Source organism: Adiantum capillus-veneris, chromosome 15 (genome assembly GCF_014529385.1).
Source record: "Adiantum capillus-veneris isolate H3 chromosome 15, ASM1452938v2, whole genome shotgun sequence".
NCBI classification, from domain to species: domain Eukaryota; kingdom Viridiplantae; phylum Streptophyta; class Polypodiopsida; order Polypodiales; family Pteridaceae; genus Adiantum; species Adiantum capillus-veneris.
In genome coordinates this window covers 136,873,464-136,894,412 of record NC_140945.1, presented here as the reverse complement: position 1 = coordinate 136,894,412, position 20,949 = coordinate 136,873,464, and the positions used below count along the sequence as shown (strand labels likewise).

Genomic DNA, 20,949 nt, shown 5'->3' with positions numbered 1-20,949 from the left:
CGAAGCCATCATCTACTGTACTGAGAGAGAGAGAGAGAGAGAGAGAGAGAGAGAGAGAGTCCTCCACATATTAGAGAGAAAAAACAGAAAGAGACAGACGAGGGCGGAGAGAGAGAAAGAGAGAGAGGGAGAGAGTTTATTCGCCTCTGATAGCTTGCTCCAGGAGTCCTGCCTCTGTCGCCTCCTCTAGCACACAGCTACCCTCGCTTCCATCTGCTCCTCCTTCGCTCTTCCATCTGTCACGCGATTTCTTTTCAACATTAAAAAAAACAAGAGGAAAAAAAGTGATAAAATCCGAGGCCTGCCACAAGAACTAAGGGCAACAACAAGTAGTGAGTAATTAACTTACATTAAAACGGACAAGACTTATACAGAACTAGTAAAGTATTATAGAAAAGTTGTTTCATCTTGTATTGCATAAAACCCCTAAGGAAAAGTCGTTTGACCTTGCAAAAGTTGCTCTCAATTTCAAGCTTGAGTCCACGTCGTCCAATGGCCTCACGGTGTGAACGGGATGGAAACACACAGAACGTCTCTATAACTATCCGACACACTCTTGGGAAGATACACACACACACTAGGGGGCACCACTCGGTTTACACAACACACCTGGCCGAGATAGGGAACACATCTATGGAGTGAGAGGAGAGACACTATCCACTTGCCCACTCCACACAGACAGACAGACAGACACACACACACACACCCAAAAAACCTCAGCTCAAAAGAGAAGAACTTCTGATGTTTAGATACAAATGAGCTTGGGCCAACACCAAAGGGGCAAAGAGCTCACACAATATGGGTAAAAGATACAAGATACAATCACAAATTGGAGCAGAAGCTTCGCTCATAGGAGAAACTTACACAACAAAAACAACAAAAAAAGAGTGAGGAATTTGGCAAAATGGACAGCGCCATCGCGTCCGGAACGACCCAAAACCCCAGGCTACAATGTCAAAGTGTTCAAATCCGACCTCGGATGAGCAGTTTACGGCCAAAACAGGCTCCAAAAACCCCAAAAACACACCTGCGGCTGTTCCTTCTCTCTTCTCCACGTTTTTTCTGGTCTTCTCTTAGTTTTCTTAGTTCCCACACTTAGCTTTATCACTTGGGCACCCTTGGCCTTTTAGATGACCTCAAACGGACCCCGAACAGGCCAAAAACTGACGTCGCAGTGCATAGTTGTCACCTTTTTGCATCCATACGCACACCTGGCACTCAGCTTTTTTCAATAATGCGTTTCGCAACCACGTGAAGTGGCCCCAAAAATTGGTCCTCATGATGACCTTTCTGCATAATTATCACAAGGAAACACCCACGTTGTGTCCGTACTTATCCACATGCAAATATTGACCCCATTCGACGTCCTGACGCCACTAGATGCCATCTGACGCACCTGCTTACCTCATGTCATCGGCCCGCGGATAGCTTCCTCAAGAAGTTTTACGCACTACCAACTCCTCATTATTGTAGAAAAAACACACTGGTACTGGTAATAGTGAAAATCGATGCACTATGTACATGGTGTCCTAACTGTACACATGTGGGCCCCACGTAACCACCTGGCTCTGGAAAATGGGCAATACTTTATTTGATGCACCATGCATGGGTATGAACAACGGGCCTAATGCAGTGTTCGGGAAAAATGTGTCTCAGCTTAATATCATGCCGGTTTCGATTTCGAAAATGCTTGTTGAAGCAAGGGGAAAAGGAGAAATTCCGCCCCAAAATAGAGAAAATTAGTGTAAAAACCCGAAAAATAAACCTAATTTTCTAAGATTTCCTCTTGGAAAATTCAATAAAGGGAATTTTGTATGTTTGGAGAAATGATTTTTCCCGAACACTGGCCTAATGCCTACAGAGCTCATTGTTACTGATGCACTATCACCACCAAAGACTGTTGAAGGGAGCTCTTTCTCCGTGCATCTAGAACCGATTGGTGATGGTATTGTTGGCCATTGATTTCTAAACTCACAAGTCTTCGCTACCCTCCACACCAAAAAAATTGGCCCACCATTTCTCGCCTTCCACCTGCCCTACTCTAGCACTTCACGCTCCCTTACCTTTTCTAGTTTTTCTCGACACTTCTCTGAGAGCTTCTGCAATATTCTCTTTAAAGAGACTGACCTACTTGGAGGCTTGGAGCTTAATTTTCTCGTTCTTTTTTCCTTGCATAGCAACCACTGTGCCACATAGAAAGAATCGATCGATGTGAAGAGCGGGGAGGCTGCTATTTTTGCGCAGCCTTCCTTGGTATGTGACCGTCCGAACAACCAACGTCCATTGCTTGCTTATTAAGGAGTGTATCAGATCAGTCGATTGCAAGCGTTTCTCAGCTCGTCCAGTTGCAGGCCCATTCCCTGTCCTTTTTTAACCCTGCCTTCCGAGCCAGTAACCTTCTTTCCTCCTGGCTGGAGCTGGGTGCTCTCTCTCTCTCTCTCTCTCTCTCTCTCTCTCTCTCTCTCTCTCTCTCTCTCTCTCTCTCTCTCTCTCTCTCTCTCTCTCTCTCTCTCTCTGCGGGGAGTCATGCACTACCTTATTAGCTCTCATTCATAGCTATCCTCACTTCTATTATAGACACAATTTACTCTCTTCTGCTCTCTCTCTCTCTCTCTCTCTCGCTCTCTCTCTCTCTCTCTCTCTCTCTCTCTCTCTCTCACACACACACACACACACACACACACACACACACACACACACACACACACACACACACTGAAACCACTACCAGTATGTCCCATTGCTTCAATAGACACGCGCACTGAACACTGTCTTGAAATGGAGCAATCAGGTATTTGTGCAACGCATTAAAATCTCTCGTCTTCTCTTCGAAGTTCGCTCTCTCTCGTGGCCATGCAGAAGAGGGTCAGTGGTGATGCAATTAAAGACACCTGGGCTGCTACAACGCAAGGCAGTAGAGCAATGGCCAGTGGTAGTATGCATACATGCTGACTGGGGCTGCCACAACCGAGCAATAGCAATGGGCTACAACTGCATAATACATCTCTTGAGAGCAAAAAATGTGGAGGAATCCTGACAGCGCTATAACACAGGTGTAAGCTTCAGAAAACAAGAGGCCTTTTCTAATATTTATTTCAAAAGAATAATGTGCATTGATATTGACTTAATACAATACTAAGATCAGTGGGCTCATAGACTGGAAAGAGGTGAATAGCAGAGCGGCAGAGTTTCCTCACCCTGCATATGTGAGCTTTCCCTGTTGAGCTCAAGAACCCTCACCAATATTACATCGTCCTGGTACTACAGTTGCCCTTCCCCATCGTTGCAACAGGTTGATAGTCGTGGCCTCGCCCCTATGGAGACTATGATTGACACACCCACCTAAATCTATCCGAAGTCCCTTGTTCAACAGCCTACAGGAGTTCATACTCTCACCCAGCTTCTTGCACCGCATCTTTTACGAGTAGTCATATTGTCATGCACCAGCTACGGTTGCACGTTGCCTCCTTAGTTCTTCCTATGCCAATGATCTCAAATCAAACCCTTGTGCAACCATGGACAACCCTCTCTCTTTGTGTGAATGTGTGTGCACATATGTTGCTGGCTATTTCGAGTGTGGTTGTCTGCTCCAGCATTGTTTTCCACTCAAAGCATCTCTGCAACAAAAGCGCACAGGCAAGCTTGAGTGAGATCTCCTCAAATGGTTGCAAGGCAAGTTTAGCCATTTTGCTTGTTCCCAAAATTAGCTTTATATTGCTGTACAGTTATCTGCCAAAACTAATAGTACTGATTAGTAGGTCCTTGCAATGATACACTCTCAACAACCAAAGTCAACTGTTAATTTGTTAATTACATATGCCTGATGACCTTGATTTGCTTGCAAAGGATCCATAATCAAAGGCTTAAGGTGTGGATTGCCTACTATGCTGGAAGGAAGTGACCAGCTTGTGTGAGGGCTCAAATTGCAATGCATTTGATGCGCTCAAGCGAGCACGACAAGAGATCTGCAAATCCTCATACCTTTGCAGATACTCACCATGTAGAGAATAGTGAAAACACATTGCTTGGACTCTAATGAGAAATCAAGCAACAAAAGTGGATAATAATTGAACAGCCAACAGTTCTAATGACGCTCAAATCAGTAGAAAAGCAAGCAATGCCAAACACACATATGAAAAGCTCTCTCTCTCTCTCCCCTCTCTCTCCACACACTCCCAAACACCCATAGGAGCCAGCCCTTCCTCTCTCTTTCAACCCATACCTCGCCGCGTATAAATTAGCCACTATGGAGAACGTAGAAAGAGGTGGCATTACCGTAGCCACAACAGCACTCAAGAATGGATGCGGATGGCTTTCAAGCAAGAGCACCTTGTGATGTCGAACACTCATCAGAGGGACTGTGAAGCTGCTACTCCCTCTCTCTCTCTCTCTCTCTCTCTCTTGCACAAGCTTGTGAGCTTTCATGGAGTGTGATAATGTGACCTCCTTGCTCCTCACTTTCTCTCTCTCTCTCTCTCTCTCTCTCTCTCTCTCTCTCTCTCTCTCTCTCTCTCTCTCTCTCTCTCTCTCTCTCTCTCTATGTGTGTGTGTGTGTGTGTGTGTGTGTGTGTGTGCGGGCGCGCGCGCACATTGAAGTCGGGACGGCACGAGTGAAGTTTGGGTAATGCAGATGCAGATGTGAATATATTGGTTGTCCTCGTAATGAGTATCTTGTTGTTAGGAAATAAGACGTAGATAATTGAGTAGATTACTTAATGGAGAGAGACAGATTTACATACACGAGATTATAGAGTAGAGAGAGAGAGAGAGAGAGAGTACACACGATATACGTGGTTCACCCAATGTGGGCTACGTCCACGGGAAAGCAGCCACTCAATGGCTTTAGTACTTCAAAACAAGAAGTAGTTTACAAAGGGATTATACCCTTAATGGAGCTCCCACCTTGCTTCACTCTCACCTCCTCACACTCACCTTGTTGCATCAACTTCACACTATGAAATGTGTGTAGAAATGGCCTCCTTTTATAGGCCAAAAGGGCTGCCCTCTCTTATGAGAGACAGCCATGTGTAGCCGTCCTTGTGCGAATAAGTCCAAATCAGACCCTCCAATCCGCCCATGTGTGGCCGCCCTTGAGAAGACAAGTCCGCTTTTGAATTCGGCCACCGGCCATTGAATTCGGCCATCGGCCATTGACTACCGGCCACCGGCCAACCGACCGGTTGTTTACCGACCACTTTCCGGCCGCCGGCCGGCCATAATATTCCGGTGAAAAAGAATATTCCGGCGAAAAAAAGTCTCGGGGGCCTCCGCTCCCGAGGCCTTTAAAGTTGCCCCTGATTCTTGTCCGTGAAAATTTTGGTTTCCGGTGAGTGATTTTCCTTCACGCACGATGGCTTCTCCTCATAATGGGGGCCGTACAAATGTGCGCTTTTACCACATAAAATTACAAGGGTAAATCAGGCTCCATACTTAACAATCTCCCACTTGGAGACTGATCTCCAAACCAAACCTGTGACTGCTTTCCATTCTGGCTTCTTATCCTTGAATGCCGATTGAAGATGAGCAAAAGCTCAACTTCTCCTTGTTGACCACCTTTGTAAACATGTCTGCAGGATTTTCACTTGTATGCACCTTTCCTAGCTTTAGTTGTCCCTCTTCCAAAAGAGTGCGTATGAAGTGATATCTCACCTCAATGTGCTTTGTCCTTGAATGAAAGGCTGAGTTCTTCGCAAGATGGATAGCGCTTTGGCTATCACTATACAAGACACAATTGTCTTGTTTGAATCCAAGCTCTTCTAAGAATCTGTGAAGCCACAGAATTTCTTTGCTTGCCTCCGTCATTGCTACATACTCTGCTTCCGTGGTAGAAAGTGAAACCACTTTCTGCAGCTTTGAAGCCCAGCTTATTGCTGTGCCTCCAACCGTGAACACATAGCCAGTAGTGCTCCTTCGAGTATCTTTGTCACCTGCCATATCTGCATCAGCATACCCTTCTAGAAAAATATCAGTTCCTCCAAAATACAAAGCATTTGTTGTTGTCCCTTTTAGATACCTAAGTATCCACTTCACAGCTTGCCAATGCTCTTTACCTGGGTTGTCCATGAACCTACTCACAACTCCCACTGCATGTGCAATGTCTGGCCTTGTCCAGACCATAGCATACATTAGAGAACCTACCGCTGCAGCATATGGAACTTTAGACATATAGGCTATCTCCTCTTGTGTCTTTGGACACATATCCTTCGTTAGTTTAAAATGACCAGCCAAAGGTGTAGAAACTGGTTTTGCATTTTGCATTGCAAACCTTTCTAGTACCTTCTTGATGTAATCTTCTTGAGATAGCTTTATTGTCTTCTTCGTCCTGTCCCTTGATATTTTCATACCAAGTATCCTCTTTGCAGCGCCTAAATCTTTCATTGAAAAAGATTTGGACAGCTCCTCTTTTAGGTCTTTGATGTCCTGCATGTTAGCACTTGCAATCAACATGTCATCAACATACAACATTAGGATGATGAATTTCCCATCTCCCAAATTCTCGGTGTAGACGCAGTGATCCGAGTTGCATCTTGTGAATCCATGATCCAAAATCCATCGATCAAACTTCAAGTACCATTGTCTTGATGCTTGCTTTAAACCATACAAGCTCTTCTTTAATCTGCAAACCATTTTCTCCTTACCTTTTACTTCATACCCCTTTGGTTGAAGCATGTAGATTTCCTCCTCTAAGTCACCGTGAGGGAATGCCGTATTTACATCCATTTGCTCAAGATTTAGATCATGAGTAGCCACAAGGCTTAAGACAAGCCTAATTGAGTTCATTTTTACAACAGGAGAAAATATTTCATTGAAGTCAATACCTTTCTTTTGAGAAAAACCTTTTACCACAAGCCTAGACTTGTACCTTTTCTTCCCACCTTCTTCTTCCTTTAGCTTGTACACCCATTTGTTTTGAAGTGCTCGCTTACCTTTAGGCAACTCAACCAACTCCCATGTTTGGTTGCGATGTAGTGAGTCCATCTCCACTTGCATGCTCTTCGTCCATTCTTCTTTGGATTCATGTTGCATAGCTTCTTCATATGATTCCGGCTCTCCAGAATCTGAGATCAAGAGATGGTTGAAGGAAGGAACAAACCTTTCTGGAGGTCTACTTGCTCTTGTAGATCTTCGGGGAATAGGTTGAGGCTCCTCAATTGGTTGACGTTGTTGCACATTGTCACCGTTTGCAGTCCTTGAGTCTTCACCGTCCTCAAGCTCCATGTACTCATCACCTGTTTCTTTTGTTTGTTTTCTTTCCAAGTAATCTTTGTACATATTTTGTTCGTTAAAAATTACATCCCTACTCCTTAAGATTTTACCATCTTCAGGATTCCATAGGCGATACCCAAAGTCTCCTTCTCCATAGCCAATGAAGAAACACTTTTTGGACTTTGCATCTAACTTTGATCTTAGGCTTCTATCTATGTGCATGAAAGCCTCACACCCAAACACTTTGAGAAATGCATAATTCACCGGTTTACCTGTCCATGCCTCTTCTGGAACTCCCTCATCCAATGCCGTTGAGGGTGACCGATTAATTAAGTACACAGACGTACTTACAGCTTCCGCCCAAAGTTCAAGCGGTAGGCCTGCATGTAGCCGCATGCTTCGTGCTCGTTCCATGATTGTCCGGTTCATCCTTTCCGAAATCCCATTTTGTTGAGGTGTCCTTGGGGTTGTCCTTTGCCTCCGAATGCCATTGCTATCACAAAATCTTTCAAAAGCTTGGCTGCAATATTCGCCTCCATTGTCGGATCTGAGGCATTTAACCTTGGTACCTGTTTCATTCTCCACAAAGGCTTTCCACCTTTGAAATATGGAAAATACATCGGATTTATTCTTCATGACATAAACCCATGTTTTTCTAGTCACATCGTCTATGAATGTTACATAGTACAATGAGCCACCAAGTGATGGTGTACTTGCAGGACCCCAAACATCAGAATGAACCAACTCAAGTTTTTTATTTTTTCTTTCATTTCCTAATTTTTGAAATTTTACCCTCTTTTGTTTACCATAAACACAATCTTCACAGAACTCTAAGTCCACTTCTTTCAAACCTGGTAGAAGCTTCTTTGTTTGAAGGATTTGCATTCCTTTGGCACTCATATGCCCAAGTCGGTAGTGCCACACCGCACTGTCAACTTCTGTAGTTGCTGCACAAGCTGAAGGTTGCGTGCTAACAATACACAAGTAAAGTGTACCGACCTTTTCACCCTTGGCAACCACCAAAGATCCCTTTGAGATCTTCCACCGTTTGTTTCCGAATGCAATGTTGTGACCTTCATCGTCCAATTGTCCTGTAGAGATCAAATTTTTGCGAAGAGAAGGAACATGCGTAACATCTTTAAGCTTCCATTCATTTCCGTTAGCAGTTTTGACAGAAACTGTACCTTTGCCGACAATCTCACAAGCTTCATCATCTCCCAAGTATACATACCCAAAATTACCTTTGGTGTAGTCTTGGAAATGTTGCTTGTGTGGTGTCGCATGGAATGAAGCCCCGGAATCTACTATCCAGGAATTAGACACATTGTCTAATGAGAGAATTAGAGCATCTTGCTCTACTTTACCTGCCACATTGGCCTCCGATGTTGGCTTGTTGTCTTGAGACTCTGTCTCCTTCTTCTTCTTGGACCAGCAATCCTTCTTGACGTGGCCCTTCTTGCCGCAATTCCAACATTCAAGAACTGGCTTTGTGCGTGACTTGCTCCGCCTTGAGCGATCACGACCCTTTTGGTTTTTGAACCTCTCCTTAAGCCTTCCTCTTGTTTCCACTGATAGTGCAGCACTTGATGATTCTCCTGTGCTTCTCCTTCGCATTTCCTCGCTTAGGAGAACACCCACAACATCATCAAACTTAAGAGTATTTGTGCCAGAGATAGAATTACTTACAGCCATCACAAGGCTGTCCCAACTATCCGGTAGAGATGATAGTATAAGGAGAGCTCGCACTTCGTCATCGAAACTGATTTTCACTGATCGAAGTTGACTTATGTTTGTGTTAAAGTCATTTAGGTGTTCTGCAACTGAACCATTCTCTGCCATCTTTAGATTGAACAAGCGCTTCATAAGAAATACCTTATTGGATGCCGATGGTTTCTCGTAGAAGTCGTCAAGTGACTTCATCAAGTCCTCCGTGGTCTTCATCTCCGAAACATTGAAGGCCACCGTTGACGCCAAGCTTAACCGGATTGTTCCCAGTGCCTTTCGATCAAGGACAATCCATGCTTCATTTGCCATTGTTGCGGGCTTCTTTGCAAGACTGCCTAGTGGCAAATAGAGGTCCTTCTGGTAGAGATAGTCTTCAATCTGCATCTTCCAATGTTGGTAGTTTTTGCCGTTGAACTTCTCAATCTTGAGCTTCCCTTCCTCCGCCATAACTCCCACTCAATTCAAGGAATTCTTTCCTTGAGATAATTTAGCTACGAGCAAACCTTGCTCTGATACCAGTTGTTAGGAAATAAGACGTAGATAATTGAGTAGATTACTTAATGGAGAGAGACAGATTTACATACACGAGATTATAGAGTAGAGAGAGAGAGAGAGAGAGAGAGAGAGAGAGAGAGAGAGAGAGAGAGAGAGAGAGAGAGAGTACACACGATATACGTGGTTCACCCAATGTGGGCTACGTCCACGGGAAAGCAGCCACTCAATGGCTTTAGTACTTCAAAACAAGAAGTAGTTTACAAAGGGATTATACCCTTAATGGAGCTCCCACCTTGCTTCACTCTCACCTCCTCACACTCACCTTGTTGCATCAAAAGGGCTGCCCTCTCTTATGAGAGACAGCCATGTGTAGCCGTCCTTGTGCGAATAAGTCCAAATCGGATCCTCCAATCCGCCCATGTGTGGCCGCCCTTGAGAAGACAAGTCCGCTTTTGAATTCGGCCACCGGCCATTGAATTCGGCCATCGGCCATTGACTACCGGCCACCGGCCAACCGACCGGTTGTTTTCCGACCACTTTCCGGCCGTCGGCCGGCCATAATATTCCGGCGAAAAAAAGTCTCGGGGGCCTCCGCCCCCGGGCCTTTAAAGTTGCCCCTGATTCTTGTCTGTGAAAATTTTGGTTTCCGGTGAGTGATTTTCCTTCACGCACGATGGCTTCTCCTCATAATGGGGGCCTTACAAATGTGCGCTTTTACCACATAAAATTACAAGGGTAAATCAGGCTCCATACTTAACACTTGTATCTCTTCTATCCAATCAAAAAATTGTGCATTCTTTTAAAAATTAACCTCCTTTTTCGTTACCAAAAAGGGAAAGCATCACTAAGGCCTTATCCCTTGGGGCACGCCAAAAAACGGAATCCAATGCACCTATCCTCTCAAGAGCCACTCAAAACTATGTACGTTATTTTTTATTTTTCACACTTATTTATAAAACACATGTGACATTTTTCCCTAAGAAAAAATGCAAACCACCACTATGGCCTTAGCCCTTTGGGCAGGCCAAAAAATATCTTATGTGCTCTGTTCGGCGGGTCCTCCCTTTTTCTTCCTTTAGTGCCCAATCCCAAGGGATCTTCGTAGATTCTAGGTAACGTGACCTGCTTGCCAAGATTGCAGCAACATACAGGGGAAAACTTATAGGATCATGTTTAAATTGTGGGCATGCACTTGGGACACTTCTCTAAATCCCTTCGATCAATAGGGAAACATACCTTATTCACTCTTAAGCGAGGAGCAAATCCATAGTACATTGTGAGCAGATATATGGCATACATATCTAAAGGGGATATACCTAAAGGGGGAGACACTCCCTCTAAAATGGCCCTTACCACTCCTAAATATGCTAGGACACCCGGATCTTGAGCTCCCTCCAATCCAAGGAATTTGTTTCAAACCAATACAGGGGGCAATTTATGAGCATCGTCTTCTTCTAACCCAAAACCAATTGATAAAGGTAAAAAGTTCATAGACACAAACGACTTTACTTCCTCGAGGAGAACCTTTAAACCCAAAGGGTTTTTGTCTGGGTGCTCATCTCAAAACTTCTATGAAGTTCTCATGGAGGTCCTCCGGGGGTTAACCACTTTAACCACTTAGATGTATAAGTTAGCATGTGAGTTCAAATGAATGGGTTTTTTAATTGCCAAGATTTTAAAATTTTAACAAGGTTATTTTAATAAAAGGGAAAGGGGTCATTTCATTACTATAAGCATGTAAGTGAAGGGGTTTTTAAAATACCCTTCGAACGCACATTATATGAAAATTTTCTTAAAGGTGCATGCCTCGAGGATGTGCCCTCCCCCAAAACATTGGCGGCTATTGACAACATAATAGAACAACATGATTCTAGTAAAACAATTAAAATGTCAAAGGAGGAGGGTATCCCTCAAGGGATTCACCTAGAAGTTCATATGCACGAGCTCCACAGTCATGATGGGGGCACCCAAATAGTACAGAACACAACTCAATGAGGGTCTCCACTTCAATGTCAAGGGGTTAAATGACCCACTCGATTGTATTCCTTTAATAAATGGTTGTTGTCTTCTCAGCTTGCTATTTGCTTAGTTCAAGAGCATAAGATGCATGCCCAAGCTAGGAAGTTAATGCAGTACATAGTTTTTCACTCTCTTTATAGCGGTGGCCCTAATGGTTATTATGGTGTATTAACCTATATTAAAGAATCCTTGAATACTAAACGGACTCGGATCACACTCCTAGTCTCCAATCCATGGAACTTGAGAAACATAGCTAACATCTATGTTGGCGACAACACTTAGTGCCAAAGGGAACTCTGGTAATGACTAAAGTCCCTTGACCTAATGACGGAATTTCGGGGGGGGGGGGGGGGTGGGGGGGTGGGTCAATATGGTATGCAACAAGAGTGCTCCTACTTGCTCCACTTTTGTTTTTCATTAGATAGAATCTCTCCAAGATCCTTTAGCATCTCCAATTAGCATGTCCATGCACGTCACCACTTAAAACCAATATTAATGAGCAGCACTTGAACTCATCACCTACATAGTATGAAACTCAACGTAAACCACTAGGCTATATGCCTACGTTGGTCCTTGAGCTCTCTTTGAGCCATAAAAAAAAAGGATACACCCCCCCCCCCCCCCCCCCCCCCCCCCCCCTCTCCTTTCCCTTTTTTTCCCCCACCCTCCCCTTTTCCTTTCTTCCCCCTCCCCAAACTAATTAATGCATTTGTGAAAAAGTCGTTTTGGCTGCCTACTCTACTGGTACCATCATCACAAGGCTAGAAAGGTATAAGTGGGATGATCTAACTGCTCTTAAATGGGATGAATCTTGGTTGTTAACCCATGCAATTAAGGTAGCGTAAAATTTTCATTCCCAATCACACACTTCGTCTTGGTCTAGACTAGATATAATTTTTTTTTGGGTTTTAAATGGCTTTCACCTTCTGTTCAAATGTTTGTTGATATACAAGGGATCGATGCTATGTCTAACATTGTGGTGAATGGGAAACTATTCAAGGGATTGGCTAGATAAAGCATTAAACGAATTTAGGTATGGCTTTCTACAATTTCTACGGGGATCTTCTAGTAGATTTCGGATTGTTTGGGATTTCATTTTGGTTTCTATTCAATTGGGTGGTTTAAATTGGATACATGCTGGTCAAGACTATTATGGTGGTTGATTGATAAATCCATAGTATATTATCATGGCACTTGGGATCTGAAACCTTGAGACAATTTGTTCTCTGCAACGCCTATTAAACTATGAGGGATAACATGAAAGTTATTGGCTAGATCCTGGAAAACTATTTTCTTTGAATTGGTGTGGGATGACTAAATTCTCTATACATGCAATTCCTTTACGAGTTGAATCGTGTTTTTGAAGCTTTGTATTTAAAAAACCACCTACTCTTTTGTCGAGGAAGCAATCTTTGACCCTCTTTAAAGGGGGTGCGCTCAATTGAACAAATATTGGATTGTAATGGCTAATTGCCAATTGGTGGCCTTTTTTTATTGCCGGGAGAAGATTCACATTAGGCAATGGACTCAAGGTGTCGTGGGGTCTTCTCAGTGCTTGTGTGTTCAATTTGCCTCTCCCATGCAACGTGGACTCTTTTCAAAAATTTAGAGATTGGCAAATGCCAAATCACTAAGCTCACTATTGGAACCTTCCCACAAAAATGTTCTATCAAATGCTTGAGCCCGAGAGTGACATTCAAACCAGATGCAACAGAATCTGGGGTCTTTCTCAAGATAGGAATCCGTAGATACAGAGATTCCAGCAAGTGTGGCCATGTTATTGCTCGTTTAAACACAAAGTATTCCTATGGAGGGTGCTTACACGAGCTATGCCCATGGGGGATTGTTGCTCAAGAAAAATGTAATGCAAGGCAAATGTGTCAATTGTAATAGAATGGAGACAATGAATCACCTCTTTTTAAATTGTATTTTTGTTAGATCTTGGTGGAAAGCTCTGAAAGATATGTGTATGTTGCATTGGAATGTGAAGGTTACAAATGCTATTTGGCTTGGTAAGAGTTGAGAACATTGAAATGAAAAATATTTGTGAAGATAATATAGAAACAAAGAGCATTGAGAGAGAGAGAGAGAGAGAGAGAGAGAGAGAGAGAGAGAGAGAAAAAAGAAGAAGAAGAAGACAGTTTTAACGTCGTAGGAAACTATCCCAAGAGACCTTAAAGATCTAGCCGACGAGGAGTTGAACTCAAGACCCGTTTTAAATGAAATATCAAGACGTGAACCGTGACGACCTTCGAAGAAATTGAACCCAGGGAAGTAGAAAGGGATCAATCGTAACGACATCCAGCATAGCCTGCACGCCATAAAAATGGCTTCTCATTTAGTGTAGCAAAAGAGAGAGAGAGAGAGAGATCAGCGAGCTAATTACTTGGATCGGTGATTGTTAAGAAAGCAGTGCTTCCCCAATCACATGATTTCACTTCTCGGGGAGCCTTATACTGGGAATTGTAGGCAAAGGAGGCATGTGCTGCTACAGTGTTGGGCTCGAAGCAGGGCTGTTGGGGTTGGGTGGGCGCGCAAGAGCGTGGGTGAAACTCACAGAGATTTTCAAGACGTTTCAGCAAGATGGCACGGTTGGCGGAGGGCTTGGCCAGGCACCACAGCCTGCTGGGGGCTGCCCGCTTCTGGGGAATGGGATCGACGTAGCGGCAGTTCCTGTAACCTACGTAACAAATTAGACAGAGGACAATTACTAACGCCCAGAGAGAGAGAGAGAGAGAGAGCGCTATATTATACCTGGGTCCGAAACAGCAATGAGGGCAAGGCCATCGAAATGGCAGGGCGCGCTAGAATTTGTAGCCCGGAGAGCCTGCCATAAGGAGTTGAAGGCAAACGAGGCATGTGCGGCCACGTTGTTGGGCTGGTGGCAGGGATGCTGGGGCTGGATGCGCTTGCAGAAATTGCCGCGGTTCAATTTGCAGACATACTCCACCGCTGCCTCTAACGATGCAGGATCGGCGGCTGGATTAGCCACGCACCAGGAGAGAGTGTCAGAAGGCAACGTCTCCGAAATCTCAGAAGCGTGAATGGAGCATCCCATCAACAGCGCCGCCATCATGAGAAACACGCCGGCCAGCTCAAGATTGTTGCCTGCGCCCATCGACTTGAGTCTTCTTTCGGGGGGTGTTTGAATTAGTTCTAAGGCGCAGACGCCATCAATTCGCAGACTATTTGCTTCCTCCCTCCTTTTTCTCCTCCAAAAAGGACATGCCGACTAGAGAAAATTTATCATCATTTTAATCACGTCGGCACCTTGTTTGTCTCCACGTCTTGTGAACTTATCTGAATGAGCCTCTATAGTATAGTATGAATAATTGTCAAGACTTCACATATAAATGACCTCAAAGAAGGTCAAGAGTTGAAGAAGAAACTTAATTGGAAACAACAATTTGTGTTGCAAAAATTCACAATGACCGGCCTCACCTCTAGCAGGAGTTAGTGTACATGACTAGCTTTGAAACCTTTCAAAAGATGACGTAGATTTGCACTAGAGACATATTAGCAATCCATAAATTCCTCAACATTCTAGTGAAGTGCCACATCTATATAAAATTTCTTATAAAATATACCTTTCAAGAAGAGGGGAAAAATTAAATTCTACATTCAAGCGAGCATCGACCGACCACGTACCCCGAAGATGGTAGGTATGGAATTCTACATCTCAGTCAGCATGAACAAGCCATATAACTTGGCTAGTTACGTGGCGGTCTGACTCAAAAGTTGCGGTGTGCCATGTGGCTGACCACGTGAGATGTACACGTAACTCAGTGAGACATGTGTATGCTACCATGATGGGTCCTTTGTGGTCCATGTGGCACACCATAGCCACCAAATTAGACCACCACGTAACTTGACAAATTACGTGGTCGGTACATGGTGATAGCTCTGGATCTCCATGCAAGTCACCGAGCTATACAAAGCACGATGCTTGCATGATTTCCGCGTAACACAACAACTTACGTTGAAAAAATGTTGCACGTAACTCATCGAATTACATGGCGATCAAGCATTAGCCACGTAATTAGACAAGTTGATTTTTAGAAATTTAACAAATAATGGGCGCCTCAAATATGGTTGTAAAGAACTCAAACAAGAGTCATCACATGGACCTTTACAATTGTCATGACATAATTACAACTCTGGGAATTGATCCACTACTCTAGAATCAGGATTTATACAGAGTATTACTACACTAGCTCGGAAAACTAGTAGAGTAAAAATGTGGTGTCCGGCTACGTGTCTGGCCAGGTGGCCGCCCGTTCGGTTTGTCCTCAAACAAAAGTTCAATAAACAATCATGTGGTTGAACAGAAATGTTCAACATGGAGGTTGGGAAATGATGGTGTAGCTAAAGTTGGTCAATGTTGTGAAGGAGAAAAATATAGGCTATATGTATCTACGGGTGTATGCCATGGTGCTTAAGCAAGTATGAAGGTCAAAAGTAAGCAAATGGTTGCAGATGTGTATGCCTAATGTGGTTTTTTGGGCCAAGGCTCTCTTCCTTCGGTCCTTTAGATCAAGGTGTTGAAACTGATAAAATGGAAGTGCGAGAGGTGTTCCTTAAAGTTTTCTGCCAGCTTGTCTAGACAAATTTTCAATCAAAGGTATACTCCTTAAGTTGTGGTAGTTTGAAGTTATATGTGATTTTCACAACCCCGCTAGATTGGACAAATGGAGGTGGATGGTTAGAGTAGATGTGAGTGCATGGATCTAAAATTATTAATTTATGGAGTATCTTGGTCTTTCCAAATTGGTAATCTAAGTCAAAACAACAGATTTACGCGCAATCAAAGTTTTGTCAGGGGCAAGATATGTGTCAGCCTAGTTGCCTTTGTAAGCATGATATAAGGGTTTCTTTTTAGCTTTCTAGGGGCTTCAGGATGATATAAACATAAAGAGCTAGCTAGAAGTGAAAGCACATAAATCAAAGTGATGAGCGTGAAGCTATGCTCAATTGAATTTCGGGGCAGCTGCAAGGAAGACCACGCACTCACTAGGGAGCAAAAAGGAGAAGTGGGATTGAAGTGAATATGCCAGATTCTAGTGTTCCTTATGGCTTGCTCATCTAGTTGGGGGAGCAGGAAAAGGGAGGACTTCAAATTTGGCCTTTTTTTTTTTGGTGTAGGCAAAGTGTTGGGATTCTTAAGGGCCTTAGGGGGAAGCTCACAAGGTGATGCCATGTGGTAGGGTAAGAAATCCCACATGGGGAGATTTGACCAATGCAATAGTGATATATATATATATATATATATATATTGAAGAGGGGCATATCCATTTGTGAAAAAAGGAGAGGAGAGAAGGAGCTCCAATAGAATTACCCCCACCCCCACCCCCACCCGTGAGTGTGTGCATTGGCGATGCACTGTGGTGTTGCGTGGATATTCTCTAGTAGCTATGGTCAACTCTCAATAGTTGGTAGTGCTTCTTGGTGTAGCCCTTAAGGGATGGTTCACACAGAGTGAACATGCCCCCATTGCCCCCCCCCCCTCCCAAACACACACACACACACACACACACACACACACACACACTTCAGTTTTTTAATTGAAGATAAATAATTCTCATGCTCGGTCCCAATGGCACTGGGCATCACTACTATAAATGGAGACTCTTCTTGAATGGAGTGATTATCATGGAAAGCCAGCTAAAGTGGTGGTTCTCAGGTGTGTATGCAAAGAAAAATTTGGAGAAGTTCTTGGAGTGAAGTAAAGTTGCTAAAACTGGAAAACCCACACCTATAAAGGGCCCCCTTTTGTCATTTTGAGGGACTTTTTTCCTGGTCTACAGTAAGACAAGAAAAAATCTCTCTATGGTCTTTCAACAAAAATGAAGCTTCACTATTCCTCCTTGCTGTCGATTCAACCACCCCTTTCTTCTTCTCTTCTATGTCTACTCTTTGGTTCTTGTTCCTTCATGTGGGTATGTCCCTCGGACCATTTTGTGTGTTGCAAAGAGAGAGGGAGAGAGAGAAGTGTTGTGTGTTAGTGGTTTGCGTGATTAAAGTAGTGTGATTGATGCATGGGTGTTGACTCTCCGAGGTGTAAGTAGATTTGATGGTGTGAAACTGAGGATGTGTGATCTATTGAAACATGTCATTCTAAAGGTGTTTCTACGAGAAGTGGGCTTCTATGATTACCTTGGGCTATAAAGAGGCAATCTCTGCTGTTTATGGGCTTGTTCCCATTTTGCCTCTCCAGCAAGATAACCTAGAATGAATCAACATACTTCTGACAACACATTAGAAAGAGAATGGACTATAGGAGGGCCTCTTCATTTGGCACTTTAAGGGAGTCAAACCTTTAGTATTAAGAAAGAAACCAAAGGAAAACTTTTAAATTCAAAGAGGTAAAAGGATTAGTTTATTTGAATTTAAATTTCTCCCCAAAATGAAATTTAAAATTTAGTGGGCAAAAGTATATTAAGTAACATATCTATGGAAAGAGCTCGGCATGTAGATTCTAGATCTATAATCTCCACTCAAATTGGAGATCATATGTAGGAGCTATGGAAGGCCAAAAATTATAAATTTTCCCTCCCCCTTTTTGGGGGAAAAAGTGCATCTTTTGACCACTCTTACACCTCTCTTACACACCCACCATTCTTGCAAACATGGCATGTATCTATTCGTTGAGATGTTCATCACCTCCATAATCTCATGGCAAATAAAGAGGCCCTCCTAGACCCAATCCTCTTCCGATATGTTTTCCAAAATTCCTTCTCAACAAATATAATTTCAAGAAATAGTATTTCCAACAATTTCTCCTTAGAAAATTTGATTTCAAAACATTTGATTTCTAGCAATTCCTCCTCTTCATTCATCTCACTATCCACCTCTTCAAGTGCGCTTTGAATACATGAACAAAAACATGGTTAGTATGACATGCTTCTCCTCACAAATAGGATAACAACAATTTCCATATGCCAACAACATAAGTTTAATCAACGGATCATCCTCTCCCACTCCATGAGTATACTCTAGTGGTAGGTGAGGGGTATCTAAGGGCTCTTCTAGGCTCTTTTGACCAGCCTCCTTTTGTGCCTCATTCTCCTCCATTTTTGGTATCCCTACTTGGTGGATTACAGGCTCCATGATTCATTCATCATCCTCATCATCACTTGAATCCTCTTTGAACTCATTTTCATGATTTTTGCAGCTTGTAAACCTTCTTTCTACTAGAGCATGATTTTTGCCTATCCCTTTTATGATCATCTGGCCATTCATATGCATTCTCCAAGTCATCTTTTCAAAATCATCTAACTTCTCTAAGCCTCTTTTCATCTTGCTATAGGAAGTTTCTTTATGAAATTTGCAGCTAATTTTATGAAGTTATGTGCACAAATCCACCATGCACCACTTCTTACAAGCATCTCTCTTTGAGAACTCATCAACTACAGTCGGACAATTATTCACCTCATGCAAACCTCTCATTTCTCTTTCTTTCTTTTACCCACCATGCTACTCACTTCAATTAAAATAAAACAATCATGTTCAACCCTCAAATTTGATGAACCACACCAATCTGAGACCCATTAATTTTGCAAAATGGAGAGCCACGGATGTTGTATTGGGATCCAAAAAGTCCATTTAATTGGTTGCTTAAAGTGATTGGGATATTTTAGTTTAGTGATGTATTTATATGTTTGGAAAAATTCATTAAAAGATACCATTCTTGAATTTGTTTGCTTTGACAAATCTAATTATCAACATTAGATTCAACATCAAATTTATTTTTCTAATTTTACAAAATTGTTCTTTTGTCTCTACAAAATCAGCCAAATTTTGTCATTTTGCACAACCTGGATCCGTAGCACCCGGTTGAATCTATGCAACCTAGATCTACACCACCTGTACCATAATAACTAATGTCTAATTCTCCTAAATAAATTTCTAATGTTAAATTGATAATTTAATATGGGAAAGTACAAGGGGAGAAAAAGCTAGAATATTGGTTAGGTTGGTAGACCGATCATAGTAGGGATCCGAAGGAGGGAAAATAGGGATCTAAAGGGGGGGGCCATTTGCAAAAAATCAATGTGCATCAATGGGCTACAAAGACCCTAAGGTTAAGCCCATTAAGACTTCCAAAATGCTAAGGTTCCAAAATTCAGAGGTAGTGTCCAATGGCCAAAAGTGTGGGGGGATTGGATGGTCATGGGGAAGATTAAAAAGTATTCCCACATCCCTAGGAAGGAGGGGGCGAGCCAAATTTGTCAGGGATGAGAGAGAAACACACACACACACACACACACACACACACACACACACACACACACACACTCTTCCAAGCTCCCTTTATGCAAAGGGCATAGTGAACACATGTAAGCTTCCTACCCCAGTTGCCCCCAAGGTGCATTCAAATCCTATTGGATGGCCATAGAAGTGGACCAATGAGAATTAGGCTAGAGTAAATTTAGTTTAACTCATTTAAAGAAACTTGATAAAAGAACCAATAGAAATTAAGCTCTCTAGAAGACTATTGGAGAGTCTCCCAAGGGGTCCAATGAGCATTCAACAGCCCAATAACTTGCCTGATTCCTATTGGCCAGAAGACTAAGAGTTCCAATGAGAGTTTAATTACATTATTTAAATACCTAAAGCTCTCACAAAAGGGGAAAGGGGACACATGTCATAAGGATACCACTTATGCTTCTGAATTGTCATTGGCTAAGCTTTGCAGGTTCCAATAGGATGCCATAATGAGAAAATAGAAGGAGGGGTCAACCAAGGGAGAGAGGGGGACTGATTTTTGGAAGGAATTATCACACACACACTCACACAAGATCATGTGTGAAGAAAATAAGACTATCTCCTTCTAAAGCTTTAATGGAAAGCTCATCATCTACTCCAAGCTTGTGAGAAGGGAGGCCTTCACCAACAACTCTTGGCTTTGTGATGCAAATACAACCAAGGGCCAAGCTCCAATGCATGCTCATCTCCTCTACCATGATAATTACTAAGCTATGTTAAGCTATTAAGAGTGATTATGTGAGGAGACATACTTCTTTCTCGTAAGAATACTCCTTCTTCCTCTCAATCTACTCTCATACCCCTCTAGCTCTCACCATCTTCGAAGGTGTGTAAGGTCTTGGGTCTGAGACCGTTGGGGAATTGATGTTGTGTTTTCAAGTGTGAGCTTGGTGCTTGAAGCTCCCATATTCATTGCACTAGTTATTGAAGGAACACAAAGTATTGTATTGTTAAATGTCTCCCTTGATGGGGAAACCTATCATACAAAGACTTTTGGAGGGGGGATCGGCTCCATGTAAATCCAGTCCTTGATTCTTGTCAATAGCTTAATTTCTCCCATATTCATTGCACCAGTTATTGAAGGAACACAAAGTATTGTATTGTTAAATGTCTCCCTTGATGGCGAAACCTATAATACAAAGACTTTTGGAGGGGGGATCGGCTCCATGTAAATCCGGTCCTTGATTGTTGTCAATTGCTGGCGTCGATCTTCTGGATGGTCATGGACTTGAAAACCCT

The 20,949-nt window shown here is 42.9% G+C and overlaps 1 protein-coding gene across 1 annotated transcript; it reads right to left on the bottom strand.

Annotated features, from left to right (window-relative positions):
* Window positions 1-13,399: 13,399 nt before the first annotated feature.
* On the bottom strand, window positions 13,400-14,692 carry LOC147441558 (glucan endo-1,3-beta-glucosidase 3-like). The gene is made up of 3 exons (XM_086483748.1): window positions 14,200-14,692; window positions 13,832-14,125; window positions 13,400-13,756 (listed from the first exon to the last, which is right to left on the bottom strand). Exons 1-3 carry the CDS (start codon window positions 14,561-14,563, stop codon window positions 13,731-13,733), a joined length of 684 nt encoding a protein of 227 aa, XP_086339874.1. The 5' UTR covers window positions 14,564-14,692; the 3' UTR covers window positions 13,400-13,730.
* Between the last annotated feature and the right edge of the window lie 6,257 nt (window positions 14,693-20,949).

Excerpts from the sequence above, each read along its gene's own strand:
- LOC147441558 (XM_086483748.1), bottom strand. The coding sequence starts at position 14,563 with ATGGGCGCAGGCAACAATCTTGAGCTGGCCGGCGTGTTTCTCATGATG. Across the intron at positions 14,126-14,199 it reads CATTGCTGTTTCGGACCCAG|GTTACAGGAACTGCCGCTAC; the intron begins GTATAATATAGC and ends TTTGTTACGTAG. Across the intron at positions 13,757-13,831 it reads CTTAACAATCACCGATCCAA|GCTATGCTGGATGTCGTTAC; the intron begins GTAATTAGCTCG and ends TATGGCGTGCAG.